Source organism: Anoplolepis gracilipes, unplaced genomic scaffold (assembly GCF_047496725.1).
Source record: "Anoplolepis gracilipes unplaced genomic scaffold, ASM4749672v1 Contig18, whole genome shotgun sequence".
NCBI classification, from domain to species: Eukaryota; Metazoa; Arthropoda; class Insecta; order Hymenoptera; family Formicidae; genus Anoplolepis; species Anoplolepis gracilipes.
Window position 1 is genome coordinate 917,316 of NW_027328669.1, and position 21,349 is coordinate 938,664.

The window sequence follows — 21,349 nt, forward strand, 5'->3', positions numbered from 1 at the left end:
TGATGTGCGCCGGTGTTTCCGATATCTTATATCCTGGTGGTACCCTCGGTGAAAATTCGTGTATCGTATGAACGAGTTTGCCGTTGTTGTACGCACCCGCGGTCACATTACATTCGACGCGGATAATGTTCACGTTGATAATGTTAATCGGCACGTCCGACTCGTACCATTTTCGCGGCTGCAGTATACGGTTCGAGAATCCTAGCAGCGATCCAATATTGTTAGGCTTGCTAAAATTTAATTTGTAGGCGCATTTGATCTCGCTCCTCATCGTATTGTAATTAGCGCGGAGCACTATAGGCCATTCTCCAGCCTCAAAGTTATCGTCGTCGTCAGTGTGTTTTTTATCACCATCACGAACTGTGTTGCGAACGTTTTCGTAAAATTGTATGTTTCAAAAATTCATGTATCGCTTGCAGCTCGTTCGATCCCTCGGGAATCGTAATTTCCGCATCGTCTTTGCCAAAGTAAAATTTATTATTCGAGGAATTCACGTTCGATATCGTGTGATAACTTTCAAAATCCGCTAGACCAAGCTCGTATTCACCGTCGCTTAAATCTACGTTGGGAAAGTAGTTTGCCATGAGAACGCTGCTCTTTCCAGTCAGCGTGAATGTCATAGACATGTTGGCCAAACTGTTTAACGAATACTAAGTTAAATAGCGCAATGTATGTCTTTAAATTCGCGTGCATCGACCGTTCGGAGAAACTGCAAGCACAATTGTTTACAGATGCTTTGATTATAAGTTTGATAGGATGTGTGATTATATTCTATTTTTGTCACATTTAAATATCGCACCAATTCATTCGGCGGTCGAAGATTGCCAAAACTGTCAAAATATATAGCACGATTCCTCCTCTTTGCATACGCTACCCAGTGAGTACCCGAGCCTTTAGCGTTATCCAAATTTATGATCCCGCTCTCGTTTCGATATATACCACCGATCGGTAATGAGTTACGCATAAAAACACCTCTAAAATGCGGAATGTGCATACGTTTTGCTAGTTGCAGCAATTGTACGTTGGTAGTTACGCCCTCTGGCATTTTTAGCGTCTCTTTGACGTTTTTTTTTTTTTCTTCTTTCTCATTGAGACTCTTCTTCCGTATTTGTATGGTGCGAGATACAATCCGCGACCTTCCATGGCACGATTGTGACGTAGCATCTCTTGAAACTGACGTTGTGTAGCTTTTCCATCGTTCACCATCTTTGTTACACCAGCCGCTCCACTAATCAGAGATCTGAGAGCGCCCAACACTGGTAGAATCGGTAATACACCCCCGCGTTTCGTTACCAGAAGTATTCGTTTTTTCACCATCTTTTTCTTCGTTTTCGTCTTTAGACCCATACCGAACTTCGTTTTAGTTTTCATCGCTGTCCAGACAGCTGTGGCTGCGGCTCTCTCACCGAGAGACGAATCTTTCGCAGTGATGCAAATTTGCGCCTTTTTGGCGAGTATCCTATCCGCCGCGTGTCTTTAGGCAAGATCGTTACTCCGAAAGTACGCTATATCGTGTTCATGACACGCTGCGTCCAATGGGTTGATACCTCGATCACCTCTAGCCAATCGTTTTTCTAGCCGCGTGCCCGGACCGCAAAACTGGTATCCAGGAATATGTAATTCGATAGGAAGCGCGTTTATTGCACGATTTAATAGACCTCTGCTTATTTGCGTTGACATTCACGACAATCTTTTATCATTGGCGCTGGACCGTCAATGTGCGTTTGTTGCCATGGTTGATTGTAATGTTCGAAACAGCGACGATAGGTCTGAACCTCCGAATCCGCCTTTATGTATTCCGGAAGTTTGTCCCACACGTAGTGAATGTGATTGCCACACATTCGCAATAAAACTGCTTTAGATACAAACTGTAGCTGTTCGGCACTCAAATCGAGAATATCGTAAGAACTTGATAGCAGGACAAACATTTTTTCGTTACTGAACATTTTGTAGTTCCGCGCAGTTATAAATAGACAGGCGTGCGATCCGAATCGGAAGTGGGAAAATGAAATTCGTGCGACAACCTTTCGCGATACGCGTGACAAATTACGACGCCAGATTACGCTCGATGGGTGACAATGCGGAGATGCGTAGACACGGTACGATGCTGCCGAATACTATACGCGCAATCGTTTGCGGCTCTTCGAATTGCGGTAAAACTAACGTGTTGATTAGTTTGATAGAAAGCCCGCACGGAGTCCGCTTTGAAAATGTGTACGTGTATTCAAAGTCACTGCAACTGCCAAAATATCGATATCTGGAGAATTTGATAACGTCGATCGATGAAATCGGCTATTTTACATTCTCCAATAACAGTGACGTCATTCCACCGAGCGAAGCACGTCCAAACTCGATTTTTGTTTTCGATGATGTGGCGTGCGATAAACAAAATACAAAAAGAGAATATTTCTCAATGGGACGCCACTCGAACGTCGACTGCTTCTATTTCTGCCAGACATACGCGAGAATACCGAAACATCTTTTACGCGATAACGCGAACCTGCTAATCTTGTTTAAACAGGATGGCACCAACTTGAAACACGTGTACAACGATCACGTGAATACCGACATGTCATACGAGGATTTCAATGAGTTATGTCGTACTTATTGGCAGCAAAAGTATGGATTTCTCGTGATAGACAAGAATAGCTTGCTTACAAATGGGCGATACAGAAACGGATTTAACGTGTTGCAATACCACAAAATGATTAGTCGTTGCCTACATTCTGTCGTGAGGGGTGAAACGCGAGCGTTCAACACTCTCTATCGATATGGCTGAGAGCGATAATATTCGCGAGCGTGAAAAGATGGCGAAGGAGATTGCGAAAACGAGCGAATCGATCCGCAAGAAACATCGCGCTTTGAAGACCGGTAACATCGATGACGATATCGCGGTCAAGACCCATTTTAAACCTATTATCGAGCCGCTGCAAAAGATTGTCGACAACTCGTTCGCGGTGAAAAATAAGTTGGAGAGTAGCGCAAAGATTAAAATCTTACCCATCAAGCGATACAAGGAGGATGAGAAGGAAGAGGCTAAAGATGAGGAGGTAGAAGAAGAGGAAGAGGAAGATGCGACACCGAAAAAAAGGAAACGATCGGACGTTTTACTGTATGAACCGTCGATAGCCTCTACGCCGTTAACCGCACCAACAAGCGTAAACGAAGATGTTTTCGAAACCTCGGGCAACATGCTCGAATCATCGTTTGTTCGAAACAAGTTACAAACGCCGGAAGGTCAAGAAACGTTGCGGGAGTACTTTGGACCACTTGGGCAAAAGTACATAGGCGCTTTGCTCAGTGGCGACAAAAATCACGAGATTGATCATGTGTATGGAGTCTATTTTGACAGAAAGAATGAAATGCGACTCGGCAACAAACAATTCAACATCAACAAAGATGTCTCTATTATCATAGACGACGTGCGGTACATTGGAACGCAAGGATTGTACGAGTTGATCTTCAAGAGAATTCCCGATGACGAACTTTACACGAGGGAGGACGATTTGGAAAAATACAAGAGCATATTATTGGTGACGAACGCACATAAACGCGATTATGATGCGCAGGGCCATTTGAAGGGTAACAGGGGGTACAAGTACAAACATATAATTGCATCGTTGATGTCGCTCGAATCGAAAAATACAAAATCTGGAGGGGAGATATCTATGCCTCGCGCTATGACACTAACCAACAATATGATTGATTATGTGCACTGGGACGATCCCAACAAACTAGTGGATCGGCTACGATTGCTCAACGCTTCGCGCCAAGCTGGTCACAACGCTCACGACAACGAGATCCAGTCGATCATCGAGGAACTTCGTGAAGCAGGAATTATTATAAATTAAATGGTGTCTCGACAAAACTAATCAGTCGATCAGCGTTGCGTGACACTTTACGAAGCATCAGAAAAAAATGCCTATCAACAAATTTGGATTATTCGATCCAAGAAATGATGCAACTGGCACAAACGGTTCTTGGGATAGATTGGTAAAAAGTTATGTGCACGAAAACGCTTTGTGTCGCGTCGTTACAGACTTCGAAGCAAGGTCACGTAAGATTCGCCGTGTAGCGCAACCAGAGGCTGACACCGATGCCGTCAACAAACTGTACGTGGAGTCCTGCGTTAAAAGATTATTGAATCAACAGAAAGAATCAGACGAGAAGCTGATTTCGCTTGAGAAGGACGTGCGAGCAATACAGATTGTGCTAAACGAACTTCAACGCCCGGCTAACGCTAACTCAGAAACAGCTATCAACCTAAATGAGCATCAGTGAACGGGTTAGGAGCGGCTATCAAACGGTTATCGAACAGCTACGAAGGATTATAGAACGGCTGCGAACAATTATCGAACAACTACGAAGAATTATCGAACTGCTATCTAACTACAATGAGTGGCAGTGGCAGTGGCAGTGAACGACCTAGCAGCAGCTACAACAGCTTCGAACGAGGCTATCAGCATCTCAAGCAGGGCTGCGAACGAGGCTACGAATACGTTCTTAACGGCTACACTCAAGGTTACAAACAACTCAAAAACTCCTACGATCGGTCAAAAGACGTCTGTGAACGAGGCTACGAACGGGTTAGAAGCGGCTACGAACGAGTCAAAAACGACTGCAAAAAAGGCTGCGAACGGGTCAAGAACGATTTTTGAATGGGTGAAGGACGGCGGTGAACAACCCAAGAACAGGTTAGAACAGGTCAAGAACAGATCAAGAACAGGTCAGAACAAGTCAAGAACAGGTCAAGAACAGGTCAAGAACATGTCAAGAACAGGTCAGAACAGGTCAGAACAGGTCAAGAACAGATTAAGAACAGGTCAGAACAGATCAAGAACAGGTCAAGAACGGCTATTAAAAGCGAACAACAAACGGGCATCGAGAAAAACTGACAAAGCAAAGAATCAACATAGTTTGGAGAGATGACAGTTGGTGAACGAACTGCACGCGCCGGCGAGAAAAAATTTTCCCCGAAGACACGTCATAGTGCGGGGATACGATGATCTGTGGCAAGCCGACATCGTCGAGATGCGTCCGTATTCTCGTTTCAACAAAGGTTACCACTACATACTCACCGTCATCGATGTGTTGAGCAAGTATGCATGGGCTGTACCACTCAAGAGTAAAGGTGAAAGGGAGACGGCTGATGCAATCGCCAAAATAATTCGAGATAGCAAGAGATGCCCGAAAAACATACAAACTGATAACGGGAAGGAATTTTACAATACCGATGTGCAACGGCTTATACGGAAACATAACATTAATCACTATTCCACATATTCGGTATTGAAGGCGTCTGTCGTCGAGCGATTCAATCGCACGCTGAAGAACGACATGTGGAAGATGTTTACGCTGAACGGAACTTACAAGTGGATCGACGCGCTATCCCGACTCGTTGCAGAATATAACGCGCGAAAACATCGCACTATCAATATGAGACCTATCGATGTTACTCCCACGATCGCTGATAGACTTTTAAATACGGTATACAACAGTATAAAAATTGCTGTTCCTGCAAAGTTTAAAGTAGGTGACCTGGTACGCGTTAGCAAATACAAAAAACTTTTCGAAAAGGGTTACACACCAAATTGGACAACCGAGATGTTTAAGATTGTTAAAGTGCAACATACTAATCCCATAACATATCTACTCGAGGATTATCGCAAAAAATCTATATAAGTACAGAGCTACGGAGATTGAGTGAATTGTAATATACGATGAATTTTTGTAACACGAAGACCGTGACGTGAACATTGCTGCAGGTTGCGGTCGTGTATCACGTAACGCTTCTTATCGTATACGGTTGCGAGAAGCTTGCCCTCCGCTTGCCGGGTGGTTTATCGCGTGTCGGACAACACGGTAGGTCAGTGTGCGAATCGTGAAGATGCTGCGGATACTCGAGATCGACTTCGAGGATGTAGCCTGTAGACGAATCGAGCGCGATCGATGATACATCAAAATTGGAAACATTATCGACCCACTGAAAATCGGCGTAGGGCAATGGTTGACACATTGCCCATCCGTATAAATTATTAACATCGAAATACATCAAGTACGTTGATGGTTTTGATAAGTCATACGACTGCATGTACTTGTTATTAGCACGCGCGTACCTGTTGGAACATTGACTCAAACCACCGCGTATACCTCGTTCGATAAACATAACCATGTCAATGTCTGTGAGTAATTCAAATATAATTTTCGTATACTTTAACATGGCGTTCCACGTGTAACCGGGAAGAGTATAGTAATACGCGGGGTCGAGCCCATAACTCTTGATACAACTCTCTCGGAAATTTTCAAAAATGTCTGCTAATAACAAAACATCGATTTTTAAATACAGATCGCTATATTCGCCTAGCGTTCGAATGGAGAATCGCTTCCACACAATCTCAGCGTGCGCGTAATCGCTCTCAGATACTGTGTTACCTGTCAAGGAACTGTAAAATGATTCTCGTGATGGTAAACACGCATCTTGCAATTTATCTACGCAGTCAATGTACTCGTACGGGAAGACACCTTTTCTTGTTAATAAATTGAAATCTTCGGCGGATAAATTTTTATATTCCGATTGTAAAATTTTGAGTTTATCCTTGCTCAGAAAAGACGCCAATTTGTCGAAACTTGTTGTGAGAAATTTATATGAATCTATGAAACGTAATTTAATGTGATTTCCCGGTTTGTCTTTCGTACCTTTAACATGTTTTGTAAATGAAATATATTTTTCTTTTGTTATCGGAAGTAAATCGATTCCCCCTTCGAACGCTGTGGCTATTTCCTCGATTATAAAGTGAGAATCATAACCAGATAAATTGTGAAATACTATTGGAATGCAAAAAGATTCTTTGTAATTTAGATTGCAATTTGAATGCGCGGGACCTCTGAACCGCCCGGTCAAATGACATTGATCGCGTACGCGCGTATCATCTTCTAGGAATGGTTTCTCACATATAAGACACTGAGTCGCACTTCGAAATTCTTTCCATTCATTTTGCGTTAAATTTATTATGGGGACATTGGTTGTTAAAATATTTTCTACATGTTGCGCCAAATTTTTAAGTTCGTCAGTGAACCATGCAACGCAATTGGCTTCGCGACGAGAATGATACGCGGATAACGAATTATCGTACGAGCAATGTACATAATAAGCCCTACTAAATACTTGGTGATGTTGATAAAAATTTTCTTCTTCTTTTTTCACCAAAACGCACTCCAGGTCGGCGTACACGATGAAAGGTCGCTCCTTCCTGTTGTAGTTGGTGAATGCGAGCCACTTATCCTTATCGCTCGGTAATCGGATAGCGCAGTCGTTCATCTTTCCACAGTTTACTGTATGTGATTACAATTTCTCGACTGAGTGAAAATAGTGCATGCATCTGTAAAATAAAAGTTAAAATTTTTATATCCTTGTTTTAAATATTTTTAGACAGTTTTATTAAATATACATACCGATCGCAGATATATTTTTTAGTCTTGTGTTTGCTGAGTTGCATACTAACAAGTCTAGATAGATTCTTGATCCATGCAAAATGTCCGATATCTTGCGCATCTTGCACGTAGAGCAAGTTGACGTGCTTGTCTCTCTTTTGCTCCGTAAGGCGTAACGGAATAATGTTTTCATTTTCGATAGTATACACGTTGATTGAAATATTGTTATAAATTTCAAACTTTTTAATTTGATTAAGAGTGGCTGGAAACTCAATATCTTGGAGATTCAGTACTGTTGTATAATGCGGGTACGATGATTGTTGGTGTGTGCATCTTTCAGCTGGATACAGAGCAGCCACTACCGCCCACGCAAAACATGCATTGTCTTTAGATTGCACTTTAACCACTGCTCGTTTCATTATTATTTTTCGCGATAATTGCACGTAACATCCGGCGCGCATAGGATTATATTTATTTATATTTACAGTTAATGTGTGAGCCGTTCCCACGAGTGGGAAAGGCCCGTGCTACCTCGCCCTTTCAGGCATACGCCACATTTTTACATCCACTGTCTATCGGAACCGAGACGGGCGATGGAAAAATCCAGTAGCGCCTGCTGGTTCGTTTGTGCAGGATGGACAGTTTGGCCACGACGAATAAGCCCATCCTTCCTTCCTTAGGGTGACATAAACTCCGCCGGCTGGCATTCGCCACTATCCGACTCCTTCACCCCGCTATCTTATCCGTCGTGCGGAGGGGACCACGGGGAGGCCTGTCCATTTGCATCCCGACCTGGATGAAAGTTTCTGACCCTGTCGGGCGAAAGGAATAGTGGGATAGGTGGGTGTAGTAAGGTAAGGTGGAATCCTACCTAATTTGATCTAACGCGACGCGAACGCTGCTCGAGAGCGTGGTTGTCCCGAGAAGATTATGGGGTCACACCCCCATACCCGAAGGCTCCGACCTCTTCGGTTGAACAACGTACCTACCTAATATATAATCTACGATTCGTATCCCTTTAGCCAGAGGGATTCTCGGCAAAAATCGGTGAACATGGAAAGGGCCTCTGGGCTTGACACGAAGAAGCGTGCCACATCCGGCCATTGCCATTCACCTTCCGGTACGACGCTTCGCAGGATCTCTCTCTGCGCGTCAAAGAGGGGACATTCCAGCAAGAAGTGCTGGACGGAGTCAACTCCACCTCCGCAAATGCACACTTCACTTTCCACGAGACTTAACGACGCGAGTCTTTCCCTAAAATCTCCGTGTCCGGTGAGGACCTGTGTGCTCCAATGATTTATTTCCAACGAACGCGCAGCTAGTCTATCTCGCACGTCCCTAAAGAAGGCGAACGTGGTACGACTCTTATTTGAAGAGTTCCATTGGGTCTGCCACATATTTATCGCCTCGTTTTTAATATTTATATTTACAGTCAAATTTAGTATACGCGATAATGCCCATCCGCTATCGCGTTCCTGAAATTCTTCGAGCGATGCAAGGATTGGCTCGACGACTCGCCGCTCATACCACTCACGTAAATCGGATGTATGTAAGAGTTCACAGTTTCTCGTATTGATTGATTTATTGGCATGCTTATTGCCTGCCACAAACTCGCCGTTAAACACTGTATTCACTTTCACACTGTTATGTTTTTGCATAACGTCTCGCACGTGCTCGAGCACAATGTCACTCGCATCTTCCAAAAATTGACGAGGTTCGATGTAATTATAATTTATAACCGCACCAGTCAAGATGCGGCTCTCAAACGCCGTATCAATCTTTCGCCATATGAGTCTCTCCGAGTTATTTTCACTACTATAATCACCACCACTGGGTATAAACTTTCTGCAATCGAGTTTTTGCACCCTCGAGTCGCGCAATTCTTGTCACCAAAGATTGTCTATTTCCGATTGAGAGTCGCGGACGCTTGACACGGCTGCGTTCTTCAAGCTCTTCGATAAACTCCTCGCAATGCTGCAGCCATCCAAAATATTCACCCAATGTGGTGACTTGGTGGGAACGCTCCAACAAGTCGCGTTCTTTCTGCTGCACGTTTTCCATTTTTTCTCTCTATTTTTGTGTGCAAACATAACACATATTACGCGACATTATTATATATAATAAAATTTGACAGCTACTGCACCATCGCATATCCACCTCATCGGGCGATGTAACTTTATGTCTCCGTATTTTGTATATTAATCCGATGTCATCTCGAAAGGTGTCCATACACGAAGCACAGAGAGCTAGAGCACCACCCGTTGAATAATAAAAGTGTATGGCGCAAATCTTACGTTGATTTTGCGCACGGAGTTGTTCATTTTCTACTACGTTGTCGTCAAAATCGGTATTATTGCAATCACTAATATAATTACTATCGTCCGATAACGCATGCTCTTCCTCTGACGACTCATCTATTATCGCTTCGAAATTAATATTTTCCATTTATTCACTATTGTGTCACTAACAATTCTAATGCCTGACAGTAACCACTCAAATTTTTTTTTTTCCACAGCTTCCTCTATGCCCTTTCAAATCGTACTATGGTTTGACGGGGCTCTCATTCTTCTTATATTTCGCCTAATGCTTTCTTAACACATCCTACCGAACGTCAACGCTTTTGCATCTATAAAAACGTTCCAACATGTTCGTCGCAGCGTCGGCCAAAAATTTCTATTGTTTTCCCACGACTTTTATGGCTTCTAAAATGTCCCCCGGCTATAAATCAACCACAAAGATAAACACCTTGCAGTTGCAGTTCTTTCCTTAAAAATTATGGAAGATGTTTCGCTCCAGTTTTATGGGAGATTTTCCGCGAGGGTACAAAGCTGCCGAACGCCGGCGCTTAAAATCTCTTTTTCCATAATATTCTAATAGTCATAAAATGATCATAAAAATTAGAAAAAAAGAAAAAAACAGTTTTATGGTTTCTAAAATGTCCCCCGGCTATAAATCAACCACAAAGATAAACACCTTGCAGTTGCAGTTCTTTCCCTAAAAATTATGGAAGATGTTTCGCTCCAGTTTTATGGGAGATTTTCCGCGAGGGTGCAAAGCTGCCGAACGTCGGCGCTTAAAATCCTAATGATATAATGACCATAAAATGATCATAAAATTAGAAAAAAAACAGTTTTATGACTTCTAAAATACCCCCGACTATAAAATCAACCGCAAAGATAAACATCTACTTTTGAATGTGTGTAGGACCCTTCCCCCCCTACCCCCTTTCCCTAACAGACCCCTCGCGCCTCCCAGATACCCCCGCCCCCGCCCCCCCCTCGGCGCCCCATGGCTTAGAATCCCCACTATAACACTACTCATGTACAAATGAGAGAAATGTGATAGATAATAATGCGTTATACCGCAGTCATTATTAAATACATTTTCCGAAAATTCTTTAGATGTATGCACAATGGAATTAGATAATACAATACAAAACAATAATATAGATGATATCAAAGACGTTGGAAATATTACTTTGCAAAGCAACATAGATAATATCAAAGATATCGAAAATATTGCTTTGCAAAATAATATGGATGATATCGAAGATATTGAAAATATTGCTTTACATGTTGATGAGAACTTTGACGCAGATCGTTTGTATTCTGAGATTAATGGACGATGTATCGTCGATTTCGGGCATGTTTTTGCTGAATTGCAAAGACTGTCCACTCATTGGATCGGCGAATGTCGTTTTACTGATCTCGTAATAACTAAAACGCTACCTCATGGTCTGAAAACTCAATTTTTTGTCGAGTGTCAAATGTGTCATTTCAAAGATAACTTCTGGAGTGAACCAAGAGACGATAAAATATTGGATATCAATAGAGGTGCCGTATACGGTACTATATTGACAGAGAGTGGTCATAAGCATCTTGAAGAATTTCTTGCTGCTGATGTTTTATGCATGAGTAACAAAACATACATTAGATATCATAATGAAATGTCGGAATATTTTGCTAAAACTTTTACGGCCGACAAAGATTACGGCCCAAATTAGGAACGACCAGATATAGAAGGTCATATGTACGAACAGCTGAAATCTAATCATTATCAAATATTAAAAGATCAACAATGCAATCTTGCTGTATTGGAATGTGCTACACGGGATCAACATGAAAACCCGGAGTGGCACAACATACGAAATCTTCTCACTGCTTCAAACTTTGGAAAAGTTTGCAGCAGGAGAGAAACAACTTTGTACCAAAATCTTATAAAAACAATTCTTTAGCCTCCTCGACTGACGAATGCGACTGTTGATTGGGGTAAAGAAAAAGAGATGGTGGCACAAGAGCAATTGCAGGTAGAGTTGGGATTAGAAATCAATGATTGTGGAATATGTATTGATGAAGAAATTCCATATCTTGCTGCAATGCCTGATTATCGGAGACGATACTGTCGTTGAGATTAAATGTCCTTATGCGGCGCGGCAAGTGTCTCCTACCGATGCAATGCTCAATAAGGTTGCAGATGTTCATCGAATTTTCGATAAAACGGATGACACTCGTATGAATCAAAGACACATGTACTATTTCCAAATACAGGGGCAGCTCCACATAACGCAAAGAAAATATTGCATTTTTGCTGTGTGGACGCCCTTTGGATTAAAGTACACGTTTGTTGAGCGTGACAGATTTTGGGAGTCAAAAATGTTACCACTGCTTAAACGATTTTACGAGTACTGCCTGATTCTTGAAATAATTGATAGTAAAGCAGAAAGAAATATGCTAATTCGGGAACCGCAGTATGTCATCGAAGCACAGAAAGCGGCTCAGAAAAAGAAAGTGTCATTGAACTATTAAAAATATAATTATATTAAATGTTTATACATACATATATAATATAATAAAAATGATCAATTTTTTCTGAATATATATTGGTCAATGACATCCTGAGTCGCTTGGGAAGAGGTGGTGGGAAAATTCTGTTTATTACTATTATGTAAAAAAATTTTTTTTAAATATATAAATATTATTATAATACCGAAGGTATATTGGTTAAGTGACCAGACTGGCACAATTAAGCTTATATTCATTTATTCGATGTTAAAACAAGCTTCTCATGATAACGACGACGTTTCGACCTTTGATTTAGGTCCTTATTGAGTCTAAAATTTAGAAATTGAAAATGTTGCGTAAAAATTTGACGTCGTACAATATTGCAAACTTAAATAAATATCGAGTTATTTATTGTAATTAATCAAAATATAAAACGAAAAATCGTAACTATCCATACCTTTTCAGACGATGAACAATAATTATTACGATACATAGTTATCTATTACACATCACAAACACACGTCAAAAAATCGACTGAGATCTCCTTCAAAAACAGTGACAACCAAACAAACAGAGGTCGATTGTCGTTAAAAATATTTCAAAATATTGTTGTAAATTGGGTTTAAATTTTCCGTGTCTGCTTTAAAATTGATTATATTTTCATGAAATTTAATGAAGAATATCTCAGCAATTTCTCTTTTTTTGGTGTGCTTTTCGCAATGTAGTATATTGTTATAATAATTAAAATATATTTTACTGTTGCAATTTATTTTGTGTTATTGTTTCTTATTTTTAAAGAATGAAGATAATGCATTGCAGAATCGAGGTCGCAATTTAAACTGACAAGTGTGATTGCGTCGCAAAGTGTTTGACGTAATAATTTTTATTTTGCAATGCATTGTTTTCAAAAATATATAGTAATAAGCAGATAAAAATGAAGCATATTAAATATATATAAATATATAAGAAACTACGTTGAGAAACTCACATGTAATTAAAAGTACTTAAAAAATACTGTATATTAATTAAAGTACTTCCCACTATGTGGTTGAAGTCACTTTGCGATGCGATCACTTAACTCACAATCAGTTTAAATTGCGATCCATTCGAATTTATTAATTCGTACTGTTTATTGCATTATGCACAGAAACAATGGCAATCTTATTATCTCTGAATTTTTATTAACTTTAAAATATAATATTAAATTAACAATACCATTTGACATACACACACACACATAATATATGTTTTCATATATGCATTGTTTGCCATTGTTAAGTGTATACATATTCTTATCCTTAAAATGTAATATCATAAGATAAAATTATATTGTACTGAAAAAATTGTACATAATAATATTCTTGTTTTATCATTTTTTAAAATTTATATTATTCTTATTTATATTAATATGTCTATTATATTATTTTATTGTATTCATGTTTATATATATATTTTTATTTGTATATTCTATATATATTTTTTATACATTGCATTTTTCGGGATAAGAATATAAAATCTTTTAGCGCTTCTGTTGTTGTGTTTCCGACAAGTGCAAAGAATCATGTTTTTATTATAATAAATTAATAATTTAATATAATACAAATATAATTGGTTTATTTCAAATTTTAAAATCGATAATTTTAGCATAATTTCTATCATTATTTTGATATTAATTTGTGCATAGCATAGTTACTTATTGCAGATTAAAAGTGGAACAGTGTCTGAAGAGCGGATCATTTGAAGTACTCTATACTTTTATTGAATGGAGAGGCGTATAGGTAAATACAGAATCAGTGCCATTTTATATTGTAACGTATACGATGGACGTCCATGCTGACAATGGCTGACAGTTCCCTAACTGAGGTACACGAATGAACTCTGGATGACATGTAGTGTAGGCCTCATTCTTTTAGATCTGAAAGGGGAGTGGTTTTTAGTGGGTGCGAGCCCCACATACCCTTTGGGACCAGCCGGCGGGGATGCGGTAGGCATTTTCCACTTCCCTCGTAAAAAAAAGAAAAAAAGTAATGTATATGAAAATGTATATGTCACACATATTTGTTAAGAATGCATTTAATTATATATTTAATAAATATATATTATAAATATGATTACATTTTTTGTAAATTAATTAAAAAATAATTAAAATATTGATTTAAATTAAAATATTTTTGTCAATTTTTATAATTAAAAAGTATTATTGTACTTAAAAAGTATGTTGAAGTAATGTATTAATTATAATTTATAGTTTACAATTAATATATGATTTTTAATAATAATACATTTAATAAATATTTATATAAAATAATAAAAAATATTTTTACATAAAACTATTAAAATATATTTTTTGTAAAAGCTATTAATTTAAAAAGAATATTTCTTAGAAAATATATCTTTTTATATAGCTTTATCGAATTATTACTAAATACATACCATATAAATAAAGCATACATAAAATAAATGTTTTATTTATACACATGTACAATATATGTGTAGTAATAAAATGGTAGAAATATTTTTAATATTTTAAAAGTTATTCTTAAATTTATTCTCTAAAAAAGGAATTTTTATATTATAAATAAATTATAAATTTTTTTTATGTTTGTATTTAATATGTCTACAATGTGCAATGTCAAGTAAGAGATCGAATTGACAATCATATTATTTTCTATCCGTTGATATGATACACACGAAGTGTCGGTAGTAAGAAAGCAACATATCACCAAGTCTATTAGACGTCCGTCTTACATACTGTGTATATTAGTTCACTTTGTGAGCTATTATCCTACTGTTATTATTCATCATCGTACAATATTTTATCGTATATATAATTTTAACTACAATTTAGATATATATATGTATGTATATATAGGGTGTCCATGACTACCCGTATCACCCTTTTATCTCTGAAACAGAGCGTTTTAGAGAAAAATGTTTCAGACAAAAGTTGTACGATTTTGAGGAGGCCATAAGATGGTACCATTGGTTCGACCTTGAATAGTTGTTTGAACGTCATGTAAAGGTTGTTTTTATGTTCGAGTATATCGAACATCTCTAAACTTACGATGAATTATACGCAGTATTTCTTTACTTGTAATGGCTTTTATTAAAGCGGTAAAAAACGTGTTACTCTTACAACGTTCTTCTTCTTAACAAAAACGTGTCAACAATGCCGCGAGCGAGCTCTCGCGTCACCGATCTAGCTTCTTTCTTTTTTAGTAATAAACGCAGATGTCGCTACTCTAGACTAGTAACCAAAAAAAAATAGCGCGACATTTAAACTAAAATTTCGACAGGCTTACATATGAACATGCCGCCCGCCTTGATAAATATCTATATTTTCAATAACAAACCAGACCTCGTTAACGCTTCATTTCAAATTTATAATAATACAAGAATATCCTTATAATTAAAGAGCTTAAGCATATCTTGCTTACTGGATAGGTATAGGACAAACCTTTACAATTGGTCTCTTATAAATACCTTTATGAGTACGAACAGTCACGGTTCTAATTATACCGTCTTGACCCGGATGTATGCTAATAATTCTAGCTAATATCCATTTCAATGGGATCGCATCTTCTTTCTTGAGCATGACTAGCTGCCCAACTTCGAAGTTAATGCGAGTCCCTGTTTTCCATTTGGTTCTTGCTTGGCATGTAGCCAAATATTTCTTGGACCATCTTGACCAAAAATGCTGCTTAATGTACTCCACGTATTGTCACCGAGAAAGTCTGTTGGTAGGTTGATCTAACAGCTCGGGTTCAGGGTAAGAGTTTAATGGCTCCCCAATTAAAAAATGCGCAGGAGTCAAAGCGTTTAAATCCATTGGATCATCCGATAGAGGTATTAAGGGCCTTGAATTCAATACTGCTTCAATTTGAGAAAGGACATCATCTCCATTAAGCGACGCCTCTCCAATAGTTTTCTTTAAGTGTTGCTTCATGGATCGTACAGCGGCCTCCCATAATCCTCCGAAATGAGGTGCTCTAGGAGGTACAAAATGCCAAGTCAAGCGCTCTTCTACCGCCGTTTGTTGTAGCTTATCTTCAAATTCTGCACTTTGTAACAAATTTTTTAACTCGTTGTCAGCGACCAGAAAATTTTTTCCATTGTCAGAGTACATGTTAATCACCTTTCCTCTTCGAGATATAAATCTTTTTAACGCTCCTATGAACGCAGCTGTAGTTATGTCCTCAACCAGTTCTAAGTGCACGGCCTTTGTTACCATACAGATAAAGACAGCGACTAAGCTTTGTACTTCTTGCTATTTCTCTTCACTCTGTCCCGAACAAAAAACGGGCCACAATAGTCTACTCCTGTATTATAAAAGGCTCCATCAGGGTTAACCCGAGCCCCAGGCAGTTGTCCTATAATCTGTTGACAGGGCGTTGGTGAAGCTTTGATACATCTCACACAATTCTTTATGATTTTTTTGACCTCGGCTCTAGCTGCAAGAGGCCAGAATTCTTGTCTTACAAATGCTAAAGTTGCTTGAGTGTCGGCATGGAAGGATTTTTCATGCTTTTCCCTTATAATCAGTATTGTTACCGGATGCGAAGAAGGCAATATGATAGGATGTTTAGTTTCTTCAGGCAGTTGAGAATTTTCCAATCTTCCTCTTACTCGAAGAACATCATAACTATCTAGGTACGGATTCAAACTAATTAATTTAGAGCCCTTTGAAACGTTTTTTTCAGATCTTAAATCTTTTCTTTCAAGTTCAAACTCTGCTTCTTGAACAATTTTAGCCAACGTAAGTTGAGCCTTATTCGTTTCTACTATCGTTATCCTACTTAGCTCGCGATTTTTTGCTGAACATCTAGTGTTATAACTAAATCTTAGTATGTATACAATGACACGCAACAGTTTCCCTAATGAAGAGTACCGTTCATACTGTATAATCGATTCTTGTGTAGAAACACCGGCAACAACAATTTTTTCTCGCTCATCCGGTACGTTGTTACACAGTACCTCTGCGCCTTCTGATGGCCATTCTTTTTTATTCAAATTTAGCCATGGTGGTCCTTTCCACCAAAGGTCAGAATTTTTTAACTTTTCCGGGGTTACACTTCTAGATATTAAATCCGCAGGGTTTTCTTTAGATTTTACATGACGCCACTCAGAAGGCGAAGAGCCACCCTGTATTTCACTAATACGATTAGAGACGAACGTCTTCCATCTTCTAGCAGGTGAATTTAACCACACTAAAACAATTTTAGAGTCAGTCCAATAATAACGTTTGTACACGTTTAAGCTGGACACGACCTTGTTCATTAACTTTAATAGAAGTACAGCTCCGCATAGCTTTAATCGTGGCAAAGATATTGCTTTTAAGGGGGCTACTCTTGACTTAGAACAAAGCAAAGCAGTTGAACCTTCAAACCCTCTTATATAAATACAAGTTCCGTACGCTTGTTCACTCGTATCGCAAAATCCGTGTAATTGCGTCTCGGAGTTAACGTTTCCAATTTTTACCAATCTAGGAACTCTCACAAGCGCTAGTAGAGGCAATTGAGACTTTATCAGACCCCATTATGAATGTTCATCGGTACAGAATCATCCCATCCAACATTAGCAGCCCATAACGATTGTATTAAGATTTTTGCTGCGATTATTACAGGGCCAACTAATTCTAAAGGGTCAAACAATCTGGACATCTCTGCTAACATAATTCTTTTAGTAACCTTATTTTCAGACTTAACAATAGGACTCTTGTAATACAACACATCCTCATTAGGGTCCCATAAAATACCTAATAATTTTGACTTTTGATCTTTACAAAAATCCACTAGAGGCCCTTTCGTGTTAGTCCCAGTAACAAAGTCTAATGGCGTATTTGACTTCTACTCATGAAGCTCAAATCCTCCCAAGGCTAATAATTATTTGTTTTTTCAATTCTATCAAACCTGGCACCGTATCAGATCCCGTCAACAAATCATCCATATAAAAATCTGTGAAAACAATCTTAGAAGCTATAGGAAATTTCTCTTTCTCGAGCGTGGCTAACTCGTGCAAACATTTTGTTGCTAAGAACGAGGCTGACTTTGTTCCATATGTTACGGTAAGCAACTCGAACATTTTTACTGGTTGCTCAGGATTCTCTCGCCACAGTATCGTTTGCAGAGGTGTATGATCTTTATGAATTTTTATTTGTCTATACATCTTTTTTACATCGGCACTTATTACAAATCTGTGAAATCTAAATCTCATAACAATAGAAAATAAATCAGATTGGATTACCGGGCCTTTATATAGAGCATCATTTAAAGAAAACCCTTTAGAATCTTTACTAGACGCGTCAAACACTACCCGCATTTTAGTGGTTACAGCCTCTTTTTTTATTACTGCTTGATGAGGGAGAAAGACTCTCTCTTTGTCAAAAGTTTGTTCTTCAACGGATTTCATGTGCCCTAACCTAACCTAACAGTAAATATTCCTTCATAAATTTAGTATATTCAATCTTAAGTTCTGGATCCTTCTTAAATTTCTTTTCAATCGATAGAAGCCTTTTCATCGCAATATCTTTTGAGTTTCCCGATCGATCTAGTATGTCTCGATTTACAGGCAATTTTACTATAAATCTACCCTTCGCGTCTCTAGAGTAATTATTTTTAAAGAATTCCTCCACGTAGAGCTCTTCTTCGGTAAAGCGTTCCTGACTTAAACAATCTTCGACTTGCCAGAATTTGCTTACAATATCGCTCAAGTTTTCATCAATACTTAAGTGGCACGACGTCTGTAAGACTTTGCCACAGTATCCTTCCGTCACTCCACTTACTATCCAACCTAACACAGATTTCTGCAACGTCGGTTTATATTTTTCTAATTTAATTTGTCCTACGCATATAAAGTCCCAAAATTTCTCTGCTCCTATCAATAAATCTATTTCTCTAGGTACGTGAAATTCAGGATCTGCTAACCTTATGTTACTGGGTATGTTTAACTCGTTAATATCTATTTTTTATAATGGCAGACTTTGGGTAATGTACGGCAGCACTACGCATTTCAAGTCAGTGGTAAAGGAATAAAATCTTGACGTTATGCTTAAATTGACCATTTTCAAGGCTTGAGAAACTTGCTGATTTATTCCATTAATTTTTATTTGGGTGTTATCACATTTGTGTCCTAACTTGTGTACAAATTTCTCAGAAATGAAATTCGATTGCGAACCACTGTCTAACAAAGCTCTGGCTTCAAGGGGTTGACCATTTTTGTCCCTTACCTTTATTATGACAGTAGAAAGTAACACTTGCTTTGGAATTACATTCTTTCCTAACTTTACGTAATGACATAAAACATCATCAGAACTTTTTTTACTTTCGCTGGAATCTGATTCTCGCTTCGGGTTGAACTGCTTTTCTTTGCTTTGTTTATCATTATTTTCAAAGTGTAATAAAGAGCTATGTTTTTTGCCACATATTTTACAATTACCAGCTATGCAATCTTTCGCCAAATGCTTAGATCTCAAACAATTTAAACATAGACCTTTTTGCTTTACTTGATTCGTACGTTCGATTACAGATAATTTTTGAAAAGCTTTGCATTGATATATTAAATGTTCTCCTTTACAATAAACGCATTTAACGTTAGTTGTAGCCACATGCGCTACGGTAACTTTGTTATGTCCAGCCTTACGTGAGTTTGTACTTACAGACATTTGTTGTTGTTGATTAGCAATTGCCTCTAACGTTTGACACCTTTTAATTAGAAACGCATTAAGCTCGCCAAAGCTCGGTATTACAGTAAGTTCCAGCGCATTTTCCCACTTCTTTATTGTTACAATATCCAGCTTGCTAATAATTATGTGAATCAATAAGTCATCCCATTGTTGCGTAGGTCTCTTCAATGCCTGCAAAGCTCGAGTATGTTTTAATACACCATCTAATATCTGTCTAATCGCAACTCCATTTTCTTTTCTTACAACAGGTAATTCGAATATTGCGTTAATATGCGTTTGTATAATTAATCTTTTATTTATTGTATCTTTCTTTCAACCTGGTCCAAGCATTCGCATAATTTAATCCCGAAATTTCTAAAGCAGATATACACTCGGCTGCCTCACCTTTTAAAGCTGACTTTAGATAATGGAATCTTTGTACATCATTTAAAGAACTGTTGGAATGTATTAAAAATTCAAACACGTCATAAAATACATACCATTCTTCGTATAAGCCCGAGAAAGTGGGTAATTCTATCTTGGGTAATCTAATAAAATTATTGTATCCATGTGCATTTCGTCGCGCGTTACTTTCGTTCGAATTTGCCTCTTGGAATGTTTGCTCTAGGTGTTCGTTACTTTCAGTTAACTCAACACGACTTTTGACTAATTTTTCTTCTATCAATTTTACATACAGTAATTTATTTTCAGACTCTTCTAATTCTTGCTCTATATCCGCCTCTGGTAATTTATCATCTAAAATACTTATTTCCAGCAAAATCTCGAATAGGTCTTTAGCTATTTGCTCTGCTTTTTCTATTCTAACCTTTATTTCATCAACATCGAAATTGTCAGGGTTAATGTCTTTGAAAAAATTTTCAAGTCGTGTTAAGCTAGCCTTTAGCGTTTTCTTTTTTTGCCTTAACCTAATCAAACTTTCTTCTTTAGACATAGCCATATTTTACAGGATTATTTTACCTAAGTACTTTTATACCTTAATTATTTGTATATCTCGCTCGACTTATCACAATACCGTTTTTTTTCGTTAAGTATAGAAACTTCTTTCTAGCGTCACCTTCGTCGTCTTGGTTAGGTACGCTTGCTTTTTTAACAGACTTTTTTCGGCGTCGTTGCATGTTCAAGATTCCGTATTGCTTCGTTATCAGTTCTGCAGCGGGCTGCCCTTTGCTTATAGGACCCCCTTCTCCTGTTCCTTTTTTACTGATATCTTATTTCCTTTTCTCAAATCCGGCTCGAAGGACTATGTTTTTATGTTCGAATATATCGAACATCTCTAAACTTACGATGAATTATACGCAGTATTTCTTTACTTGTAATGGCCTTTATTAAAGCGGTAAAAAACGTGTTACTTTTACAACGTTCTTCTTCTTAACAAAAACGTGTCAACAATGCCGCGAGCGAGCTCTCGCGCCACCGATCTAGCTTCTTTCTTTTTTAGTAATAAACGCAGATGTCG

At 38.3% G+C, this 21,349-nt stretch overlaps 3 protein-coding genes across 3 annotated transcripts; all 3 read right to left on the reverse strand.

Annotated features, from left to right (window-relative positions):
- Positions 1–15,933: 15,933 nt before the first annotated feature.
- On the reverse strand, positions 15,934–16,443 carry LOC140675775 (uncharacterized). The gene has a single exon (XM_072910386.1). The coding sequence runs from the start codon at positions 16,441–16,443 to the stop codon at positions 15,934–15,936; it is 510 nt and encodes a 169-aa protein (XP_072766487.1).
- A 17-nt stretch (positions 16,444–16,460) lies between these two features.
- On the reverse strand, positions 16,461–17,489 carry LOC140675776 (uncharacterized). The gene has a single exon (XM_072910387.1). It carries the CDS (start codon positions 17,487–17,489, stop codon positions 16,461–16,463), a length of 1,029 nt encoding a protein of 342 aa, XP_072766488.1.
- Positions 17,490–17,737: 248 nt separating this feature from the next.
- Positions 17,738–20,830, reverse strand: LOC140675777 (uncharacterized). Its single transcript, XM_072910388.1, has 6 exons — positions 20,373–20,830; positions 20,211–20,327; positions 19,191–20,131; positions 18,801–19,085; positions 18,122–18,349; positions 17,738–18,039 (listed from the first exon to the last, which is right to left on the reverse strand). The coding sequence occupies exons 1-6, from the start codon at positions 20,828–20,830 to the stop codon at positions 17,738–17,740; spliced, it is 2,331 nt and encodes a 776-aa protein (XP_072766489.1).
- Between the last annotated feature and the right edge of the window lie 519 nt (positions 20,831–21,349).

Bases quoted from the DNA above. Each gene is read 5' to 3' on its own strand.
- LOC140675776 (XM_072910387.1), bottom strand. From the start codon at position 17,489: ATGAACAAGGTCGTGTCCAGCTTAAACGTGTACAAACGTTATTATTGG.
- LOC140675775 (XM_072910386.1), bottom strand. From the start codon at position 16,443: ATGGTAACAAAGGCCGTGCACTTAGAACTGGTTGAGGACATAACTACA.
- LOC140675777 (XM_072910388.1), bottom strand. From the start codon at position 20,830: ATGGCTATGTCTAAAGAAGAAAGTTTGATTAGGTTAAGGCAAAAAAAG. The intron at 20,132-20,210 runs GTTGAAAGAAAG...ACCTGTTGTAAG, and splicing joins TATGCGAATGCTTGGACCAG to AAAAGAAAATGGAGTTGCGA. The intron at 18,350-18,800 runs GTAGATTTATAG...AAATTCATAAAG, and splicing joins TTACTCTAGAGACGCGAAGG to ATCATACACCTCTGCAAACG.